The sequence below is a fragment of the Lutra lutra genome, chromosome 2, assembly GCF_902655055.1.
Source record: "Lutra lutra chromosome 2, mLutLut1.2, whole genome shotgun sequence".
NCBI lineage: Eukaryota > Metazoa > Chordata > Mammalia > Carnivora > Mustelidae > Lutra > Lutra lutra.
The window spans coordinates 206437131-206457507 of record NC_062279.1 but is presented as its reverse complement, the minus strand read 5'-3'; the positions used below and the strand labels follow the sequence as shown (position 1 = coordinate 206457507).

The following is a 20377-nucleotide window of genomic DNA, read 5'->3' as shown; positions in this document are numbered from 1 at the left end:
CAAAATTGGTGATAATTGAAAATATTTGCAAATTCTTATGTAATCACAAGCGATATAATTTTAACAAACATCAGGCATAGCCATTTTCAAAAGTCCTGAGTCATAGAAAATAGATGCAAACAGCATTAGTAAAAGTGTTAATACTAAAAAGATAAATGTTTTCAATGCTTTATATTTTTTCATTTTATTACGTTCAATTGGCCAGCACAGACATCATTAGTTCTTGACGCAGTGTGTGGAGGCGACTATACCGCAGGAATAACTAACTGCCAATAAAGTATCTCACCTTCAAAACTATGAGAACAACTAGGCAATTCCCAATTTTCTGAATGTAGAATTATTTGAAAGCAATGAAGATTACTCATTATATATTATAAAAACAGAGAGAGGGGCGCCTGGGTGACTCAGCTGTTAAGCATCTGCGTTTGGCTCAGGTCCTGACCCCAGGGTCCTGTGATGGAGCCCCACATCAGGCTCCCTTCCCGGGGTTGGGGGGGAGGGGAGTGGTCTGTTTTCTCCCTCTCCAGCTTCCCCTGGCTTGTGTTCCGTCTCTCACTGTCTCTCTCTGTCAAATAAATACACAAAATCTTTTTATTTTTTTTATTTTTTATTTTTTTAAAGCAGAGAGAGAAACCTAAGTGGGATGACAGGAAACAGGCAAAGTCACATATGAAAAAACATAAAGAATAAAAGTGCAAAGAATCTAAGTGTTTTCTAAAAAACACTGCATTGTAGGTATGTTCTTGTTTAAAAAATCTCTACTTTGTTAAGCTTTTATTACTGAAGGCAATATTTAAAAAGTAAAATCCATAAAAACCCTTTCACAGGAAATAAAACACCAACATTTACTTGAATGCTTTTATTTTATTCGACTGTTTTGCTCGCCTCTCAGATATAAGTTCAAAGACATTAATAGATGGTCAAAATTATATTACCATTGATAAAAACTAAAAGCTACACATTTATTGAAAAATAAAGGAAGCATATGAAAAACAATTAAGCATCAACAAACTAGGTAGAGTCCAATCAGTTCCTAAAATTATCAAAAGTGTTTAACTTTTCCACCTTCCCATTACACACAAACACCCCTACACACATACACAGAGAGGAAGAAAAAAAAAAAAAAAACCTAACTCAAGAAAATAAGGTCTCATTACTATAAGCAAATTAAATCACTAATCAGGGTATATACTGTCCAGTCTCTCATACAGCATTGCCCATTGAGAATATTCAGAGTTTCTATGACACTGAAAGGTCCCCAATAAAACCCTCAGTTCAATCGTAATAAAAACATTATACTCAGCAACAAAACTTTAGTCCCTGTTACAGTGAATTACAAGGACCTCAATAAAAGGTTAAACTTCAATTAGCCAGAACACACAACAGCCGAAATAAAACCCTCAATCTATTCTGGGAGCATTCCCATCAGAGTTCTATCATGCTTTTAATGCCCAAACTTCTGGACAATGAAGGAGGAAAGCAACTGAATAGAGGGGGTTATAGGTCTACGTTTATTCAGATACAATCTAAAGGTATATTTGCTTTTTTTAAAAAACCACATTCTGTAAAATGGTAGGCTAAAAATAACAGGGATAATGGGAAAAACAGAGCTGGGTCAGACCCCTGAAAAACTACACAACGTTGTCAACCGGAGCACTGACAAAAACCGTAACGGGCACCTGGGAAGGTAATTTGACTGGAAGGTGCCACAAGGATACAAAAACACATCAAAATAAGGCTGGGAAGTGCTCAACCAGTAAAGATAAAAATGGAACTCTCAGCCAGCAGGGGTACTATCCAGGGGGCACCTGTTAGTAGGGAGCCACAGGAAATAAAGGTGGATCTCTCTGTGAAGAAGATCCCAGGTACAAACCCTGGTATATTTAATGCTCTCCAGTGAGAGCTAAGAGTCTTCACACCGGCAGGACAGAAGCAAAGCTTAGGGCTACTTGCTTTCCCCTATAAATTATACCACCACCTATCCTACCCGGTTACTCTGGTTCCCTTTGCCTAGGAAAACAAATCCACATGAAGCAATGTAAGTTTGTGTTCAACTGACATACTTCTCCAACTTCGAACATGTTTGAGCAAATCCACATAAACAAAAGGTTATTCTTTAAATAAGCTTGCAAAGCAAGTCTAGATATTGTTTTACCATCCATTTTCTCTTGACCACTTTTCTACTAGTGTTTGTCCTTTTCTTTTTGATTTACATGAGCCTTACAGATTACAGAAGTTAGCCATTTCTCAAATGTGTAACAAATATCTTTTCCCAATTTATTATTTGACTTTATGTGGGGGTTAATAGGGGTTTTTTGGAGGGGGCTACTTTTAATGGTTTAAACCTATATGCAATGGATTCATCTTTTCTTTCCTAGTTTCTGAGGTCTAATACCTATAGACTACCCACTCCAATGTTATCAATAAATTCAAGCCTATTTTCTTCGAGTACCTTTAACTTTATTTTTTATATTCAGGTCTTTGATTTATTTGAATTTTTAGCATAAAGTCTGAGGTAGATTTTCAACTTGGTTTTTTTGTCCACAAATGCCTAATAATTTTTTGTACTTCCATCTAATTTTTCCCATTGAGCTGAATGGCCATCTTTATAATACAAAACATCAACTACATTTAGGTTAGCCCTCTTTTCTATTGCACTGATCTGTGTGGCTAGAGGCTATGACAGAGGATGTTTAAAATGCAAAAAACAGAGGAGACATGCTAGAAACATTTTAAAACAATGCTGAGAGGTGTTGTTTAAATACTGCAGCTTCCTAATATTTTAATTCTAATATCTGATAGCCATCCTCCCCACCCTCAATCATCTTTTCAAGAAATTTTACCATGTATGAATATCAAAAATTAAATTATAACACCATCCAAAAGGAAGAAAAATCTCTTAACGGAGGCTAGAAGGAAAACGGAGGCATTCTTTTGGAGTCAGGGGCCCATAGGTCTACCCCTCCTTGATACTACACTTAGGTTGTTTTCCAATAAACGTTTTATAATCCGTCAAGAACAACTATTTAAAAGGCTGGCCAAATAAACTACAGTCTATGACCCGTAACACTTTGATACAAAAGAGCAACAGATCTGGATATTTAGATTTCAAAGAACAAAGACTGAGTAATCAAATGTTTTACTCTAAGTTTTTCCAGAAATTCCAGCTTCCTTAATTACATAATCTCTATGCTCTACCAAAGCTTATCTAGGGGGCTTAAAAATATCCATGCACTAATCAGTAATTACGCTGCTTTCGTTCCTATAAAAGTCCTGTAAACATTTTTTCATGTTTTTCTTTACAATAGTTTCACAAAACTATAATACACGAAATCAAAAGACTAGGCTTAGGTAAAGAGATGTAAATAGCCCACCCTTAAGTAGAGTATCTTATGATTTTTTTCATAAATATTTCCAAGTACTTACTTATTAAGCAATGTATATTCTGGGAGTAGCGAGAATTGTCTGGGATGGTGAAGCTGCCATCACAGATAGCAACCTGACTCTCACCAAAAGGAAGAGTGAAGAAACAAAGTTTATACAGTAAACACCCCAGCGCCTGCAAAACAAACAAGTATGAATATCATCAGAGCTCAAGTAACTGACCACAAAAGCACAATCCCAGACCAAAATCTAAATGTCACTAAAAAGACAAAAGTCTAATGTTTCTAATACTGGATCACTCTTTTCACAAATTACTGCTTAAACCAATTTATGTGCTTAATTTTTGAAAAGATATTTAACTGTATCACTCTCGTATTTTTCTATCACATCTGTGGTTAGTCGGCTGCATTAAAGCTATCATTGAATTCTAAATCATGAATGATATAACTAAAACTGGAAATAGCTGGCTCCCTTTGGGGAAAAAATTGTATTTTTATTTCCTTCACAAGGAAAAAAATATATTCAGCACAAAACTAGCATATAACCAACAAAGTAATCACAAGGCTTCTTCTAACAACCTTTTTTTAAAAAAACCACTGTAAAACACGTTTTAAAATCCTGAGGTTCCAAATATGAGCTAGCCAGCACAGTTAAATTTATCAGACAACCATCAATACAGTTTTACTGATTATTCACTAAACATGTCATTATTTCATATCATAAAAATGACATCTCTACTTTCACATATAACCCCAAAATTTTTATTCTAAACATACTCTTCATATTTGTACTTGGCTAATCTATAAGAAAATTCACAAAGGAAGGGCTCTATCTCCTTCACTTGCATGGCTTCCTAGACAGCACAGCACCAATAAATCTGCTTGCTGACAATGAGGACAAAACACCCGAAAACACCACAAACTGCATTCTGAAAGCAGCGTAGGAAATTCCTAGCTACTGAGCTGCTAACAGCTCAAACCTAAGAAGCAGTCATGTTTTAAAAAAAAAGGCGGGGGGGCAGTAATAAAAGGATTTTTGGCTCAAGAAATCATTATGTTGTTATAAAAAATATCACCTCAACCTTTAAGAGTGTAAAAGATATTTCTAATTCTAAAAAGACCGTAATAAAATTCTCCAATAGGCAGTATACAACTATATCAGGAATACTGAAATTTGACCTTACTATATCAGCTCTCCTTTGTTGGATTTTCTCCACCCGTCAACTTAGCACGCTCAACTAACAAATACACTAAGTTTTATGACCACCATGAAAATCATAATATGCAGAAACACCTTTGTAAGTTCAACAATATTTACAAAACATTATTTTCAAAATAGCCTTCTAACAATAAAGGTTTAAAAGTTCTAGAAATTTCAGTTCTATAAGAGTAATTCTAGTAAGTTCAAAGCATTACTATGATTAATGAAATGGTAAAGATTCTGAATGGAAATAACCAGTCCCATGTCGCTTAAAAATATTTATAATGCTTTTCTCTGTAAGGAAGATATTTTCAGCATTTATACAACAAATTGAGCTGTAGGCTTCCTTAGTAGCACTAAAAAAAAATTCTACCAATGGTGTAATATCTACACTAAATGACAGCTTTCTCCTGCCCAGATGACAGTCAAATATAAGAGTTCTGCATCTTAGCCAGTTTTATCTTATAAATCAAACCTTTAGTAATGTGTCTTCTGTTAGAGTGTTGCAGGAGTCCCCAAACAACAGTTTTAGATAGCAATGACAGTATACTTAAAAGACATAAATCTAAAATATAAAATGCTCTGCTTCACACAGTGTGAACACAACTAGGTGTCCTAATTTTTTCAAACCAAATGCATTTTCCTCCTTATCCCTCTGATGATGAGAATTGTTCAATAAACAGGAGGAAACAAATGACCTGATTTTGGAAGCTAAGTATCATCATCTTTAATTTTCCTTATTAAAAGATAACATGAAGCATCTGTCACTGAATTTCCTAATACTTATAAAATCAACATTCTACTTCTCAGGATGAAAATTACCTACAATGAAAAATTTCAAGCAAAAAAAAAAAAAAAACAAAACATTTTTCCCAAAATATAAAGTGCTAAATGAATACTTTAACCTCAATATTATAAGTCCCTGAATCGGTACTACCCTGAAATAGAATCAGAAATGTAATTCTTAACCAGCATGAATTGAGTATTTTTTCTGGATATTCACACCTAAAATGCTGTAACATACTTCTGCTGCACCTGAGCTAAGACAAGAAAAAAAAAGCATCATGAAAATTAAAATTTTATTTCTATCTAGCATATAAACATAGATTCTATTTTCTATTATTTTTCTTCTTTTTCATTTTTGGGTAATCTCTCTGTATCCCCACAGCTATCCCCAGATATCCATTACAGAAATAATACCCCTATGCTAAATCTATAAATTGTATGAAGCTTAAATTTATCACAATTTAGTATGCTGCCTGGCACGCATACGAAGTCTGAAAGGTTTCCCTCGTTTTTTATTAAGATACTGGGTAACATATCGCATGCTTAGAGACTACTTGCTTTTTTTCGATCAAGCCTTGATGATTTCTGAACTGTAGTTAAGCTCTGATGTCTGTTGTTTCCTCTGCTGTTGAAATACTCTTAGGTGACATGGATTTCACCAGCCGTCATAAAATTCGGCTAGAGAAGATTTCCACAACCACCTCTTCTAATACCTTTTTATAATTTAAGATCTGATTGGATTTGCTGTGTATATTATACTATAAGCCATTTAATAAGTCAAATATTAATGCTGAGAAAAGCAAACTGAATTTGAATTACACAAGCTGGTGATCTACAAGCGGCTATCAAGTTAACTAAATCAAACTTACCCAAGGTTTGATTCAACTAGGCATATGGTTAAAAATTCAACTACCACAAGATTTAAGAATCACTGCTGCAAAAGCATGTATTACAACAGATGAAAAGATATCAAAGACACTCTCTTATTATCACCTTGCAAACCCCTGTAAGGAGGAGGTCAGGAGAAAAGGACCAAGGAGATATTCATTTGGTTTCACATGTTAGGCTTTACTACTTTCTAAATACGTTCAGAAATAAAACAAACATGGCTTTTCCTGTAAACTCTAGAACTATTTCCAAAGGAATATTTTTCTTCCATCCCTAATACAGTTACTAGAGGTAGATATGACTAAATATTTATTGATTTAAATGAATTTACATTTAAAATAGAGTTTCTTGCTAGTTTTTCAAATACAGCCAAAATAGATTTCCTTATGAAACAAGTTCTAAGGAAGTGTTGGCATTCTAACATAAAGTTCAATTATACAGAAACATGATCAATCTTAATAACTCAACCCAGATACACAGTTAACCCTTGAACAACATGGGGTATAGAGGCACCAACCGTCTATGCAGTTGAAAATCCACATTAACTTGACGCCTCCAGAAACTAATAATAACCTACTATTGACCAGAAGTCTTACCAATAACACAGTTAATTAACACACATATTGTAATATGTATTATATACTGTATTCTTACAATAATAGGTAACTTTTTCTTAACTTTTTCAGTATTTCTAGGCTATGTGGTTCATCTGCAAGTTTTTTCACTTCCAAAAAGTTTTCCAATATGTTTATTTTTAAAAACCTGCATATTAAGTGGACCCACACAGTTCAAACACATGTTGTTCAAGGGTCAACTGTATATGTTAAATGATAAGATCCTAATTTGTAGAAGTTAGCCAATGGTATGATTTTAATTAGAGAAAAGTTTTACTCCTGTTAGTTTCCATTAAAAAGATCCTAAAATACTTCTAAAAGCTACTTAAGAGTTATGACCAGCTGTTCCATTCCATGATCAACCAAAACTATGTTCAATCAAAAAAATATTAACATTCTATATAATATAAATTCTAAAAAATACTGTGGTAGAAATGTTACATTATATGGAAGTCCTTTATTTACTTTTTTATACCTAAGCTTTCCAATTCATGATTAAGAAGATAAAATGTTCCATTTGTTTTCTTCTTCTGAATAAGCAGCTCTACTATTTATCACTTCTCTTCTACTTATTATGAAATACCTTTTGGGGGACAAAGGGATAATAATCAACTGAACTCAGATTTTTTTTTAATTTGGTTAGAGAAAATGTTAACCTTTCTTGGCCTTACCCAGATATCAGCCTTGGTGGTGATGGGTTTCCCTCCATAAAGGTTGATCATTTCAGGGGCTCTGTATGACAGAGTTGTATACCTGGCAGTAAATAAGTGAAATGGAGTGGAGATATAAAAATAAAAAAAGAAAAGAAAAAAAGAAAGAAAAAGATAGATACTACATTGTTTCTATATAAAATACTACAAAAACTTTTAGTTTCAATAACATTATATCGAAATAATAATATTTTCAAAAAGCTCAATAAAAGTCCATCAAGATTTAACAATACAAAGCATCTACATAAACATTTTTATTCAACAAGTGCAACAGCATGTCTAATTATATAAAAAATTTTCTTTAATAAAAAATCTTAAAGACAATGGATTGAAAATAGAGTTTTCCTTGAATTTATTTTAAATAAAATGCCTCTAAAATTATTCCTATCAGAATATTTTAGTCTATTAAAAGCAATATTGCTACCCTCTCAAAAAATTAATTTATACGTTTATTAAGGAGTTTGTTTTTATGGCTCTAACATAATTCCTGGCACATAGTAGTCAATCTCCTTTAGGTTTATTTTTATCATTATTGTTTTAAAAGTAACCTAGTTGTCATAATCCTAACTACACTAATTAAGAACACTTCTAGAACTGTCACCATAAGCTACTTGGAATTAAAAGATACTGTGAAAAAATAGTTACCAATATAAAAATTCTAAATCCATTATGAACAGAATATTTTAATGAAGTAGTACTCAATTTCACGGCAGAAATTATTAGATAATGGAAGGACTTCCTGTATCATGGGTAATTTAAGATCAGTTTTGAGTGTTGATATGTTTTGTTTTATATGAAATATCTTAAGGTTCAACATTCTATCATCTTATGTTTTCAAAATCACCCTGACTGGTGAGACCCTACAGAGGAGCAGCGGGAGAAACCAGAAGAGAAAGTGCGTGAGGGCAGCGCTTCTGCTCACTGCCAAACTGCAGCACAACCACAGTGTCCCCTGCACTAGAGGCCCTGAACAAATGCCTTCAGCTGAATACATGGTTAGACCATTAACTCCTCAGCAGAGCCACGAAGCACAAGAGCCTCACGAGCCCGCGTTCATCACGACTACCGGATTCCACTATACCTGACGTCTCAACAGCAAGAAACGGAACTTTCAGCAACTCAGAGATCCTAAAGCAGGCATTATATATCACAACCCAGTAATTCTTTAATTTTTATATTTATAGATATTTATATACATAAACAGATATATATATATATATATATATATATATATATATTTATGTAAACAGATACATATATATAGATCCCCAAGAAACCAATTCAGTAATCATTCTTGTGTTCTCAGGACATTTACATGTTAGTAAACATGTAAGGAATTAAGTTCTACAGAACTAATATAATCATCGTAGGCTAAGTTTCCTGAGTAGCAATACACAGCCCAGAAACCCACGGTGTTGTACAAATGGGCCACAGTAAGATCAGCTCTCCTTGAGTCATTTCAAAATGTACACTGCAGTTCAAATGATAGCACTTAGTCTTAAACAACTGAGAATTTGTGAAGAAGTGAAGAAAGACAACTTAGAAAAGACAACGACACAGAAATTCCTATTCTCACAGATCTTTGGGCATTCTGTATCATTTTACTAAGGTAATCTAAGATTTACAAACCATTCTATTGTCTAAAACTAGAAAACAGAAAAGTCAGGGAAAGGTACTTACAGGTACTCTAGCAACCACAGAAAGTACAAAATTAAGAAAACATAAAGCAGATATGACATATTTCTACCAGAGAGCTTTCTAATACACTATGACAAAGTAACATGTTTTCTACACAGTTTTCAATACATTAAGAAGTCAATCTTCCTCATTTTTAATATGAAGTAAAAACTTAGTTTTCAAATAATTGTCTTCCTAACAAGCAGAAATCCTCAGTATTAGTAAAAATATGCTTAACTGAACTCAACAATCACTTAAAACTCCCTTTAATGATTCCACAAATTACTACAGCTTAACAAACTTCTAGATCAATATATTTACAATGTACATGAAAACCTGTATGCATGGTAAAATATATTTTCTACTGAGCTAGAGCAGACATAAATTAGTCAATGTCTATGACACAGAAATATTTTAAAGATATCTATAAATCAAGCACCTAAAAAATTTGTATTAGCAGAACTGGTCCACAGACTTAACTAAACTTCTCATGAGACAAAGCACAATAAAGATAGAAACTTACTTTTTAATTTCTTCTTCTACTAGATTAACTCCATCTTTTTGCGGATTAAGAAATTTATTCGTGGCACTGCCAAAGTCACAAAGTACATAGTTTCCACTATCATTCAACAAAATATTTTCTACCTTCAGAAAAAATAAATAATTAGTAGTATTTTCAAAGTGAAATTATATTTTTACAACCATGTTTTTACAAAATAAACATTGAAAGGTTTGTGCCATATATAGAGAGAGCCACACAGGAGGTAATAAAATTATGAGGAAGGACAAATGAATCAGACCAAAAATAAACTTGACTATGTCTACTGTTCCTCTTACTAAGAACAGAGAAGTACTTTTCCCATCCCAGGATGATTTTTACAGGGGCCAAGAAGCCTTAAATCCTCTTTAAACCTCTTCTATGAAAAAGAACTAGCAGCTGTCCATTTTTCTTTTTCTGACACTTCAGCTTATCTATAGACAAGTCATAAAAACCATTAAAATTCTGATTGACTACTAATTCCATTTTTTAAAAAGATTTTGTTTATTTATTTGACAGAGAGAAAGATAGCGAGAAAAGGAACACAAACAGGGGGAGTGGGAGAGGGAGGAGCAGGCCTTGTACTGAGCAGGGAGCCTGATGCGGGGCTCAATCCCATGACCCGGGATCACGACCCAAGCCGAAGGCAGGCACTTAATGACTGAGCCATCCAGGTGCCCCTCTAATTCCATTTTTATCTAAAATGCTCAACTAAAAAACAGTTTTGACTTTACGTGTTAAAGTCACGTGACTTACGTGTTAAAGTCGTGCCAAATTATTAAGGAAAATACAAACACCACATATTCAAAAGTACTGAAATGAACTACACTGGTTAACTAAATTAAAGGACAGAAGTCTGCACTCACGCATTTCAATCTTGGCTTAAATTTGTATCCTATTACTATAGGTTTCCCTAAATGACACTTTCATGGTTAACAACCTACATTTTTTTTAAAAAATTTATTTATTTATTTGACAGACAGAGATCACAAGTAGGCAGAAAGGCAGGCAGAGAGAGAGGGGGAAGCAGGCTCCCCGCGGAGCAGACAGCCTGATGTGGGGCTTGATCCCAGGACCCCAAGATCATGACCTGAGCCGAAGGAGGCTCGATCCCGGGACCCTGGGATTATGACCTGAGCCGAAAGCAGAGGCTTTAACCCACTGAGCCACCCAGGCGCCCCAACAACCTGCATTTTAAATGACACCTTCTATTCTCTTGTATATTAAGAGGATTTTATTATCACCTTGCATAAATTTTGTATAATCAGTCAGAACTGGGATTCATTCCTTCATTAAATATTTATTGAGACCCTGGCTATGTGCCAGGCACCATTCTAAGTACTTGGATATATCACTACAAAAGAGAAAAATCCCTGCCCACATGGGAGTTTACATTGTGGAAGAGAACAGAAAGTAAACAACAAGCACAATACATAAGCAAGTTATACAGCACCTTACGAGGTAACAAGTGATAATAAAGGGCAGGGCAGAGAGCAGGAATGTTAGGCTGTAACTGTAAATAAGACAGTGTAAGACAGAACCCACTGAGAGGGTTAATCTGAGCACACTTGAAGCAGGGTGAGAGTTTAGCCATGGGATATCTGGGCATACAGCATTTTGGGAAGAGAAATTTTTGTAATCTTAGTGTTTGTGGGCATCAAAGAAAACACCCATTGTTTTAAATGATATATTCAATGATATTTTGAGAAATGTGATACCAGGAATATTTAAATCGTTAGGGGATTTTTTCCAACGTAACAAGTGGGTACCCTATACAAGAGATCAGAGCCCAGAAAAAGCCAAGATGAAACGACCTTAAAGACAATCACCACCAAATTATAGTAAATTACAGAAAAATATAGTAAATTATAAATAAATGAGTAAAAAGACCCATTCAAGTTTGCCTCCAAAATCTCTGGAAAGCATCCTGATGCTTAATACGGATTACAGGAAATAGGAGGAGAGCTGAACTGGGAGAGAACAGTGTAGAAGGACATCAACCTGCATCACGGAAGTTCACATTTCTGTTCACAGGAAACCTTTTAAAAGCCCACTATGTAATACAGAAGCAGAGCAGAGGACCCCAACATCCCCTTCGACAGCCATACTAGAAGCCCTCAGAGTCATGGAAAGCACAGTTTCTATTCTACCGTCTTTACATGGCCTCAGGAAATACAGCCTGGGACAGAGAGACCCTTCTCAGTGCTGGTAAGAAAACCTAGTGTAGAGGAAGATAGTTCCAGACATTGCAATGCTAGAGTTTAAAATGTATTCATCCGTAACAGTCTAAAATTCCTACCTTCAGATCCCGGTGAATTATTGGAGTCTTGCACTGATGCAATCTTGCGACAGCTTCGCAGGTATCACAGAGTATCTGCAACACTTCCGCCTCCGTAAAACCTGTCTGCAGCTTCTTATTCATCTGATTGACTACCTGCCCAGCTAACCAAAACAGAAATTTTGAGAAGACATACTTTTAGTTAAAAAAAAAAAAAAAAAAAAAGACTGCCATCAAGAAATTAAGAAATGCCTATATTGTCTCAGGTAATGGGGAACTGGCTTTTTCATAATGCTCATGTAAGAGCCTTTCTATACCATATCCTATTGATTCAGTGACATGCACTTTTTCATATTTTACATCTCTGGAATGAAAACATCTTAAAATAGATGCTACTGGTCATTTTTAAAGATTTTAACATCTCTGAAATCAAGATATACCTTATAATTGATGGCATCATGGACCTGAAGGAACACTTCTTCAACACTGTGCTAGCCACTGGATAAACAGTGGTGAGCAAAAACGAGGTTTATATTATTATGGAATTTATAATCTAAAGGCACAGATAAACAATAAACCATATACAAATAAATACATATAATTATATAAAATAAAGATAACATGAGAGGAACCTAAATTCAAATTGGTGAAGGAGGATGGGGAGGAGAGGGCATCAGATGAGGTATGTCTGAGGAAGTAATACTTATGTTGAGACTGTAGGATGATTAGGAACCAACCAGGCCGAGATCTGGAAGGAAAAGCATGCTAGCAACAATAAGCAACATGTACAAATGCCTCCAGTATGGACAAGAGCTTAATAATCTTGAATAACTTGAAGCCAACGTAGGTATGGTCTACGAAGCTAAGAAGAGGTAAAGTGACACGAAACTGACAAGACAGCTATCCATCAGCCATATTTTGGATTTTATGTTGACAACCAGGGAAACCTCCTGTTCCACCTTTTTTTTTTTTTTTAAGATTTTATTTATTTGACAGACAGAGATCACAAGTAGGCAGAGAGGCAGGCAGAGAAGAGGGGAGAAGCAGGCTCACCGCTGAGCAGAGAGCCTGATGCGGGTCTCGATCCCAGGACTCTGGGATCATGACCTGAGCCGAAGGCAGAGGCTTTAACCCACTGAAGCCACCCAGGTGCCCCCTGTTCTACCTTTTTAAAGGATCTCCTTGATTATGGAGGAATCACAAGAGTAAAAGTGGAGAGACGGGTTAAGAGGCTTATGCTCTAATTCTGGTAAAAGACAATGGGCAGACTCACTTAACTAAACTCAACAGTCATACTAACAAGCCCTGAGAGGATGATTATATACTACACTTACCAAAATAATCAACAGTCTAATGACAATTCTAAGTTATTAAGGAAAAGCTCACCATCATTTAAGAACACAAGTAAGAATGTAATTCATTCAGAAAGCATTCTAGTAAAACTAAGTCTGAGAATTTAAACAGGCAAACTTAGTTAACTTGAAACTTTCCTTTAACAAGATTGGACAAATGAATTACTACTTTGTAATCTGCAGGAAGGTGCACACACTCCTGTTCCTTCTATTATCACTGTCTAAAGAGCGTGCTACTATATTTTCTGAAACACATGGGTTTCTTTTTAAAATTTTAAAGCAGAAAAAATACCAAGTTCCACCTATCAGTCCCCAATTTTCAGGACAGTCAGGTATGTCCGCTGCGGTTTATTCAGCGCATCTCAAGACCGAGGCGCCTGACCCGGCGGCAACCCCTCCGCGCTTCTGCGTGTTAGACACGAACTTGTTTTAACCAAAAGTTACACAGGATGGAAAGTATTTTACTGGTGCTCTTTCACATTCTTGAAATATCATTTCATAGCTGAAGAAATCATAACCTTGAACTCCATGTTGAGATCCTCTTCCAAACCTCCAGTGCAATGAGTAGAATAAATTTTAAATGTTAATCCTCTTACTTCCATCCAGAGGTCTTGAACCACAAAACCCAAGTTCCCGGAAAAAGCTAACTTTGAGCTGCATCTCAAATGCAGAAACAAATAAAATTTCATTATGCAAAATCAAAGTATCCTGAAAATTAAAGTTAAGATTATTCTGATGAGAAACCAAAAAAAAAAAAAAAAAAAAAAAAAACAGATTCAGAAATAATTTTTTTTTAAAAAGGTGTATTTGTATTTCCACTATCTCTATAAGAAAAACATCCCCAGGACAGCTTGCTATGCCAGGAAAATGGATGAGAAACGTAAGAACCGGAGTCACTCTACTAGCAGCAAACCGCCCTCACGTGAACGAGCCCAGTCAAAATGAACAGCACCATCCCACCAAGCTCAGTCGAGAACAGGTGACTCACTGCTACACAAATAATAATAAATGACTGTTGCTTTTTGCTACTGAGTTTGGGATGTTTTGTTATTAAATAAGAGCCAATAGGTATATTATCTATGGAAATTTCTGTAAAACACCGCCTGGAAGTAAAAGCGCGTGCGCGCATATTCTCTCTTTTAAGGTAGACTCCACACCCACCGCCCAGTGAGGAGTCCAACAAGGGCTTGAACTCAGGACCCTGAGACCAAATCCTAAGTGGAAATCAAGAATCAGGCGCTTAACTGACTAAGCTACCCACACACCTAAACGTTCTTTTCATACAAAGTAGAAATATATTCAAATTCAACTCTGATTCTGGAAGTCTGAAGTCTAAAGCATGTAATCTCTCTTTAACCTATATACATCAGAGTATTAGCAAATGAAGCAGTCTCAAATCACGAACCGACAAAGATCCAACATTGATTACAAAAGATGACTGCAAACATTTCATACCTGAAACCATGATGGGGCATATCAGCTACATAACACATTCTTCTACATCCTAAACAGTTTTATCCCTACCTAATCAAAATCAATGTACCTGATCTATATTGGTAACACTGACTGCCTTCCAAAAGTACCTTCATTCTTAAACAATTTTATGCAATATAATTAGCTTCTATAGAAGAAGTAAGGGTAGGGTAATTATTCTCCCATTCTCTACCCCTCCAACTCACTCCTCCCCCTTGGAAAAAAAAAAAGTAACTTATCTAATTGATTCATTTGAGAAAAAGGAACTGAGCATGCTCTATTCAGAGCCTCTGGATCCCTTCTCTAGGATGTAATTGCCCACTCAGAGGGTACATTCTGATCTACAGCACATGCAGTAAGCTTAGCTGGTAAAACATATGAAGAAAACTTCTAACATGGAAAAGAAGGTGTAATAACAAACAGAAAAAAAATCAGAAAAACAAAAACACAAGGAACAGAAGAAAACTTTTTAAAAACTCTAATTAATAACTACAGACAACAAAAGTTTTACACCTAAAACAAGAGCAAGGTGCATTTTAACAAAGAACAATGTTGAGAGAAGAGGAAGAGTTCCTGGAAATTAAAAATAACAGAGCACCAAATTCTATAGAGGAGCTGAAAGATATATTTAAGGAATGCTCCCAACACAAGTAGAATTTATAAAAAGAGAAGAAAAAGAGAGGAACAAAGAATATGAAGGAGAGGGGGAAAACTGCCAAGAAATAAAGACAGCAAAATTGACCCATAACCAAGGCAATGTATCTGAGATTTTAGAATGCTGGAGATAAAGGAAAGATCCTAACTGTCCATGGAAAAAAAGACTGAAGAATCATAATGCATCAGATTTCTCAATAGCAGCAAATACTAGGGAAAAAAATGGAATAGCGCCTTCAGAATTCTAGAACAAAATTATTTCCAACCTAGAACACTTTCATCAGCCAAATTAACAATTAAATATAGAAGCAGAATAAAAATATTTCTATATATGCAAGGTTTCAAAAATGTTTCCCTCCATAACCCATTATCAAAAAGCTAATGAAAACGTACTCTATTCCAAGGAGGTAGTTAAAAACAAGGAGAGAGGCATGAGCAGTAGGGAGCCCAAAATAGGAAGACAAAGGGAATTCCGAGAATGACAGCTAAATGCTGTTCAAAATTAAGCAGAACTGAAGTCTCTCGAAAGGATATTTCTACGGAAGAAAAACTAAAATTGACACAAGTATTTAAATGTTTAAGCATACTGTGTATAAAGATTTATAATTCCTTTGGGGAATGTGAGGCTAAAATACTTATATATTGAGAAGGAAATTAGGCAAATGAAAAATCGAGTAATTATTAACTCCAAGAAAAGAATTTTAAAGTACAAAAAAGAAAATGTAATTATAGACTATTACATATCACAGTTAAGTGACAAAATAATTTAAACACCAATTATTAATTTAATCTAAAAACAAATTCTAACAGTAAAATCCTCATCTTTACTTGGAGATACTTTCTAAAACATAAAATCAGAAAGAGCACTAGCAAACTAATTCAAGAGGGTTCTCATGCCCAGAATCACATACTTACCCTAATTTTCTAAGTTCCCTCTTTTTCATACCCCAAGGATCTCATTAAAACTACAGATTCTCCTCTACATAATTAAGTGGAAAAATCTGTAAGTAAATATGAGGAGAAATATCTCAAAGATTTTTAAAGTGAATGCCTCTGAGGAGAGGGATGAGGCAAGAGGATAATGCTTTAGACACAACTTAACAAAACCCTTTGACTTTTTAAAACATATATCTGAATTACACTTTGATAAAAATAAAAATTTTATGTGAATCAGCTTGCTAATTCAAACCAGATTTTAAGAATTTAATTTTTTACAACTCAAAAGCGTGTCTTCCTCAAAATACAGCTCAGGTCATACTCCTACTTTAAAATTTGTCCCCAGGAGCACCTGGGTGGCTCATTCAGTTAAGCATCCAACTCCTGATTTTGGCTCAGGGCACAATCTCAGGGTCATGATCTCCTCATGACTCTCTCTCTCTCAAATAGATAAATATTTAAAAATAAAAATTAAAAAATAAAATGTGTCCCCAAAAAACTGAAATTCATTTGGTTTCCCTTTTAAAGTGTCTTCTGGATGACTACTAATTAAACTCATCCAAGGTTACGATTATGCCAGATTCAATTATCTTCTTTTTTTTTTCTTTATTAACATATAATGTAGTATTTCTTTCAGGAATACAGGTCTGTGATTCATCAGTCTAACACAATACACATAGTACTCATAATACTCATACTACAATTCACAGCACTCACCGTAGCATATACCCTCCTCAATGTCTGTAACCCAGACACCCAATCACACACCTCCCCTCCAGCAACCCTAAATTTGTTTCCTGAAATTAGGAGTCTCTTATGATTTGTCTCCCTCTCTGGTTTCATCTTTTTTCATTCTTCCCTCCCTTCCTCTATGATCCTCTGACCTATTTCTCAAATTCCTCGTATCAGTGAGATCATATAATTGTCTTTCTCTGATTGACTAATAAGTCTATACTAACTCACTTAGTATAATTGTCTCTACTTCATCCACATCATTGTAAATGGTAAGATTTCAGTTTTTTGATGACTGCATAGTAGTCCTATATATATATATATATATATATATATATATATATATATATATACACACACACATCTTCTTTATCCATTCATCCGCTGATGGACATCTAGGCTCTTTCCATAGTTTAGTTATTATGGACATTGCTGCTATAAACACCTGGATGCACGTGCCCCTTCGGATCACCACATTTGTATCTTTAGGGTAAATACCCAGTAGTGCAATTGCTGGGTCATAGGGTAGCTCTATTTTCAACTTTTTGAGGAACCTCCATACTGCTTTCCACAGTGGCTGCACCAGCTTGCATTCCCACCAAAAGTGTAGGAGGGTTTCCCTTTTTCCGCATCCTCACCAAGACCTGTCCTTTCCTAACTTGTTAATTTTAGCCATTCTAACTGACGTGAGATGGTACCTCACTGTGATTTTGATTTGTATTTCCCTGATGCTGAGTGATGTTGAGCACTTTTCCATGTGTCTGCTGACCATTTGGATGTCTTTGGAAAAATGTTCATGTCTTCTGCCTATTTCTTAATTGGATTACCTATTCTCTGGCTCCTGAGTTTAATAAATTCAATACAGATTCTGGATATTAGCCCTTCATCTGATATGTCATTTGTGAATATCTTCTTCCATTCTTTCAGGTTTTTTGGTTTTGTTGACTGTTTCCTTTGCTGTGCCAAAGCTTTTGATCTTGATGAAGTCCCAATAGCTCATTTTTGCCCTAGCTTCCCCTGCCTTTGGCAATGATTCTAGGAAGAAGTTGCTATGGCTGCGGTCAAAGAGGTTGCTGCCTGTGTTCTCCTCAAGGCTTTTGATGGATTCCCGACTCACACTGAGGTCTCTCATCCATTTTGAGTCTATTTTTGTGTGTGGTATAAGGAAATGTTCCAGTTTCATTCTTCTGCATGTGGCTGTCCAATTTTCCCAACACCATTTGTTGAAAAGACTGTCTTTTTTTCCATTAGACATTCTTTCCTGCTTTGTCAAAGATTAGTTAACCATAGAGTTGACGGTCCATTTCTGGGCTCTCTATTCTGTTCCATTGATCTATGTGTCTGTTTTTGTGCCAGTACAATGCTGTTTTAATGATTACAGCTTTGTAATAGAGCTTGAAGTCTGAACTGAAATGCCGCCAACTTTGGTTTTCTTTTTTGACCTTCCTCTGGCTATTTGGGGTCTTTTCTGGTTCCATATAAATTTTAGGATTTATTTGTTCCATTTCTTTGAAAAAGAATTGATGGTATTTTGATAGGGACTACATTAAATGTATAGATTGCTTAGGTAGCATAGACATTGTCACAATATTTTTTCTTCCAATCCATGAGCATGGAAGGTTTTTCCATTTCTTTGTGTCTTCCTCAATTTCTTTCATGAGTACTTTATAGTTTTCTGAGTACAGATTCTTCGCCTCCTTGGTTAGATTTATTCCTAGGTGTCTTATGGTTTGGGGTACAATGGTAAATGGGATCGACTCCTTAATTTCTCTTCCTTCTGTCTTGTTGGTGTATAGAAGTGCAACTGATTTCTGTGCATTGATTTTTATAATCTGACACTGTACTGAATTCCTGTACAAGTTCTAGCAGATTTGGACTAGAGTCTTTTGGGTTTTCCACATAAAGTATCATATCATCTGCAAAGAGTGAAAGTTTGACTTCTTCTTTGCCGATTTGGATGCCTTTTATTTCTTTTTGTTGCCTGATTGCTGAAGCTAGGACTTCTAGTACTATGCTGAATAGCAGTGGTGATAGTGGACATCCCTGCCGCGTTCCTGACCTTAGGCGAAAGGTTCTCAGTTTTTCCCCATTGAGAATGATATTTGCTATGGGTTTTCATAGATGGCTTTGATGATAGTGAGGTATGTACCCTCTATCTCCACACTTTGAAGAGCTTTGATGAAGAAAGAATGTTGTACTTTCTCATTTATTGAGAGTATTAAAGGGTTCTTGTTTTATTAATGTATTGTATCACACTGATTCATGTGCAGATGTTGAACCAACCTTGCAGCCTAGGAAAAATCCCACTTGGTCGTGGTAAATAATCCTTTTAATGTATTGTTGGATCCTACTGGCTAGTATTTTGGTGAGAATTTTTGCATCCATGTTCATTCCAATTTTAGTATATGTGCTGCCGAAGCGAGCACATGCATCCATGTTCATCAGGGATACTGGTTAATTCTCCTTTTTGATGAGGTCTTTGTCTGGTTTTGGGATCAAAGTAATGCTGGCCTCATAAAATTAATTTGGAAGTTTTCCATCCATTTCTATTTTTTGAAAACAGTTTCAGGAAAACAGGTATTAATTCTTCTTTAAACATCTGGTAGAATATCCCTGGGAAGCCATCTGGTCCTGGGCTCTTGTGTGTTGGGAGATTCTTGATAACTCTTTAATTTCCTTACTGGTTATGGCTTTGTTCAGGTTTTCTATTTCTTCCTGGTTCAGTTATAGTAGTTTATATGTCTCTAGGTATGTATCCATTTCTTCCAGATTGTCTAATTTGCTCACAATATGTTCTTATAATTGTATTTCTTTGGTGTAAGGTTGTGATCTCTCTCCTCTTTCATTCATGATTTTATTAATTTAGGTACTTTCTCTTTTCTTTGTGTTAAGTCTGGCCAGGGGTTTACCAATCTTATTAATTCTTTCAAAGAACAAGCTCCTAGTTCCATTGATTTTTTTAATTTCTTCTTTAATTTCCTGGTTGATCCATTCATTCTTTAATAGGATGCTCTTCAGCTTCCATGTATTTGAGTTCTTTCCAGCTTTCCTCTTGGGATTGAGTTCTAGTTTCAAAGCACTGTGGTATGAAAATACGTAAGGAAGGACCCCAATCTTTTGGTACCAGCTGACATCTGATTTGTGACCCAGGATGT

General features: G+C 35.3%; 1 protein-coding gene across 4 annotated transcripts in view; it reads right to left on the bottom strand.

Moving 5' to 3' along the window:
• The window catches only part of BMP2K (BMP2 inducible kinase), a 126409-nt gene that overhangs the window by 51094 nt on the left and 54938 nt on the right, over positions 1–20377 (bottom strand). For 3 of the 4 annotated variants that reach the window (XM_047719636.1, XM_047719633.1, XM_047719634.1), the window contains exons 4-7: positions 12097–12239; positions 9783–9904; positions 7544–7625; positions 3427–3559 (exon numbers count right to left, since the gene is read on the bottom strand). In XM_047719636.1, the coding sequence (XP_047575592.1) occupies positions 3427–3559; positions 7544–7625; positions 9783–9904; positions 12097–12239 (480 nt within the window). The remainder of the gene's footprint in view (positions 1–3426; positions 3560–7543; positions 7626–9782; positions 9905–12096; positions 12240–20377) is intronic. The other variant, XM_047719637.1, reaches the window with a different exon arrangement.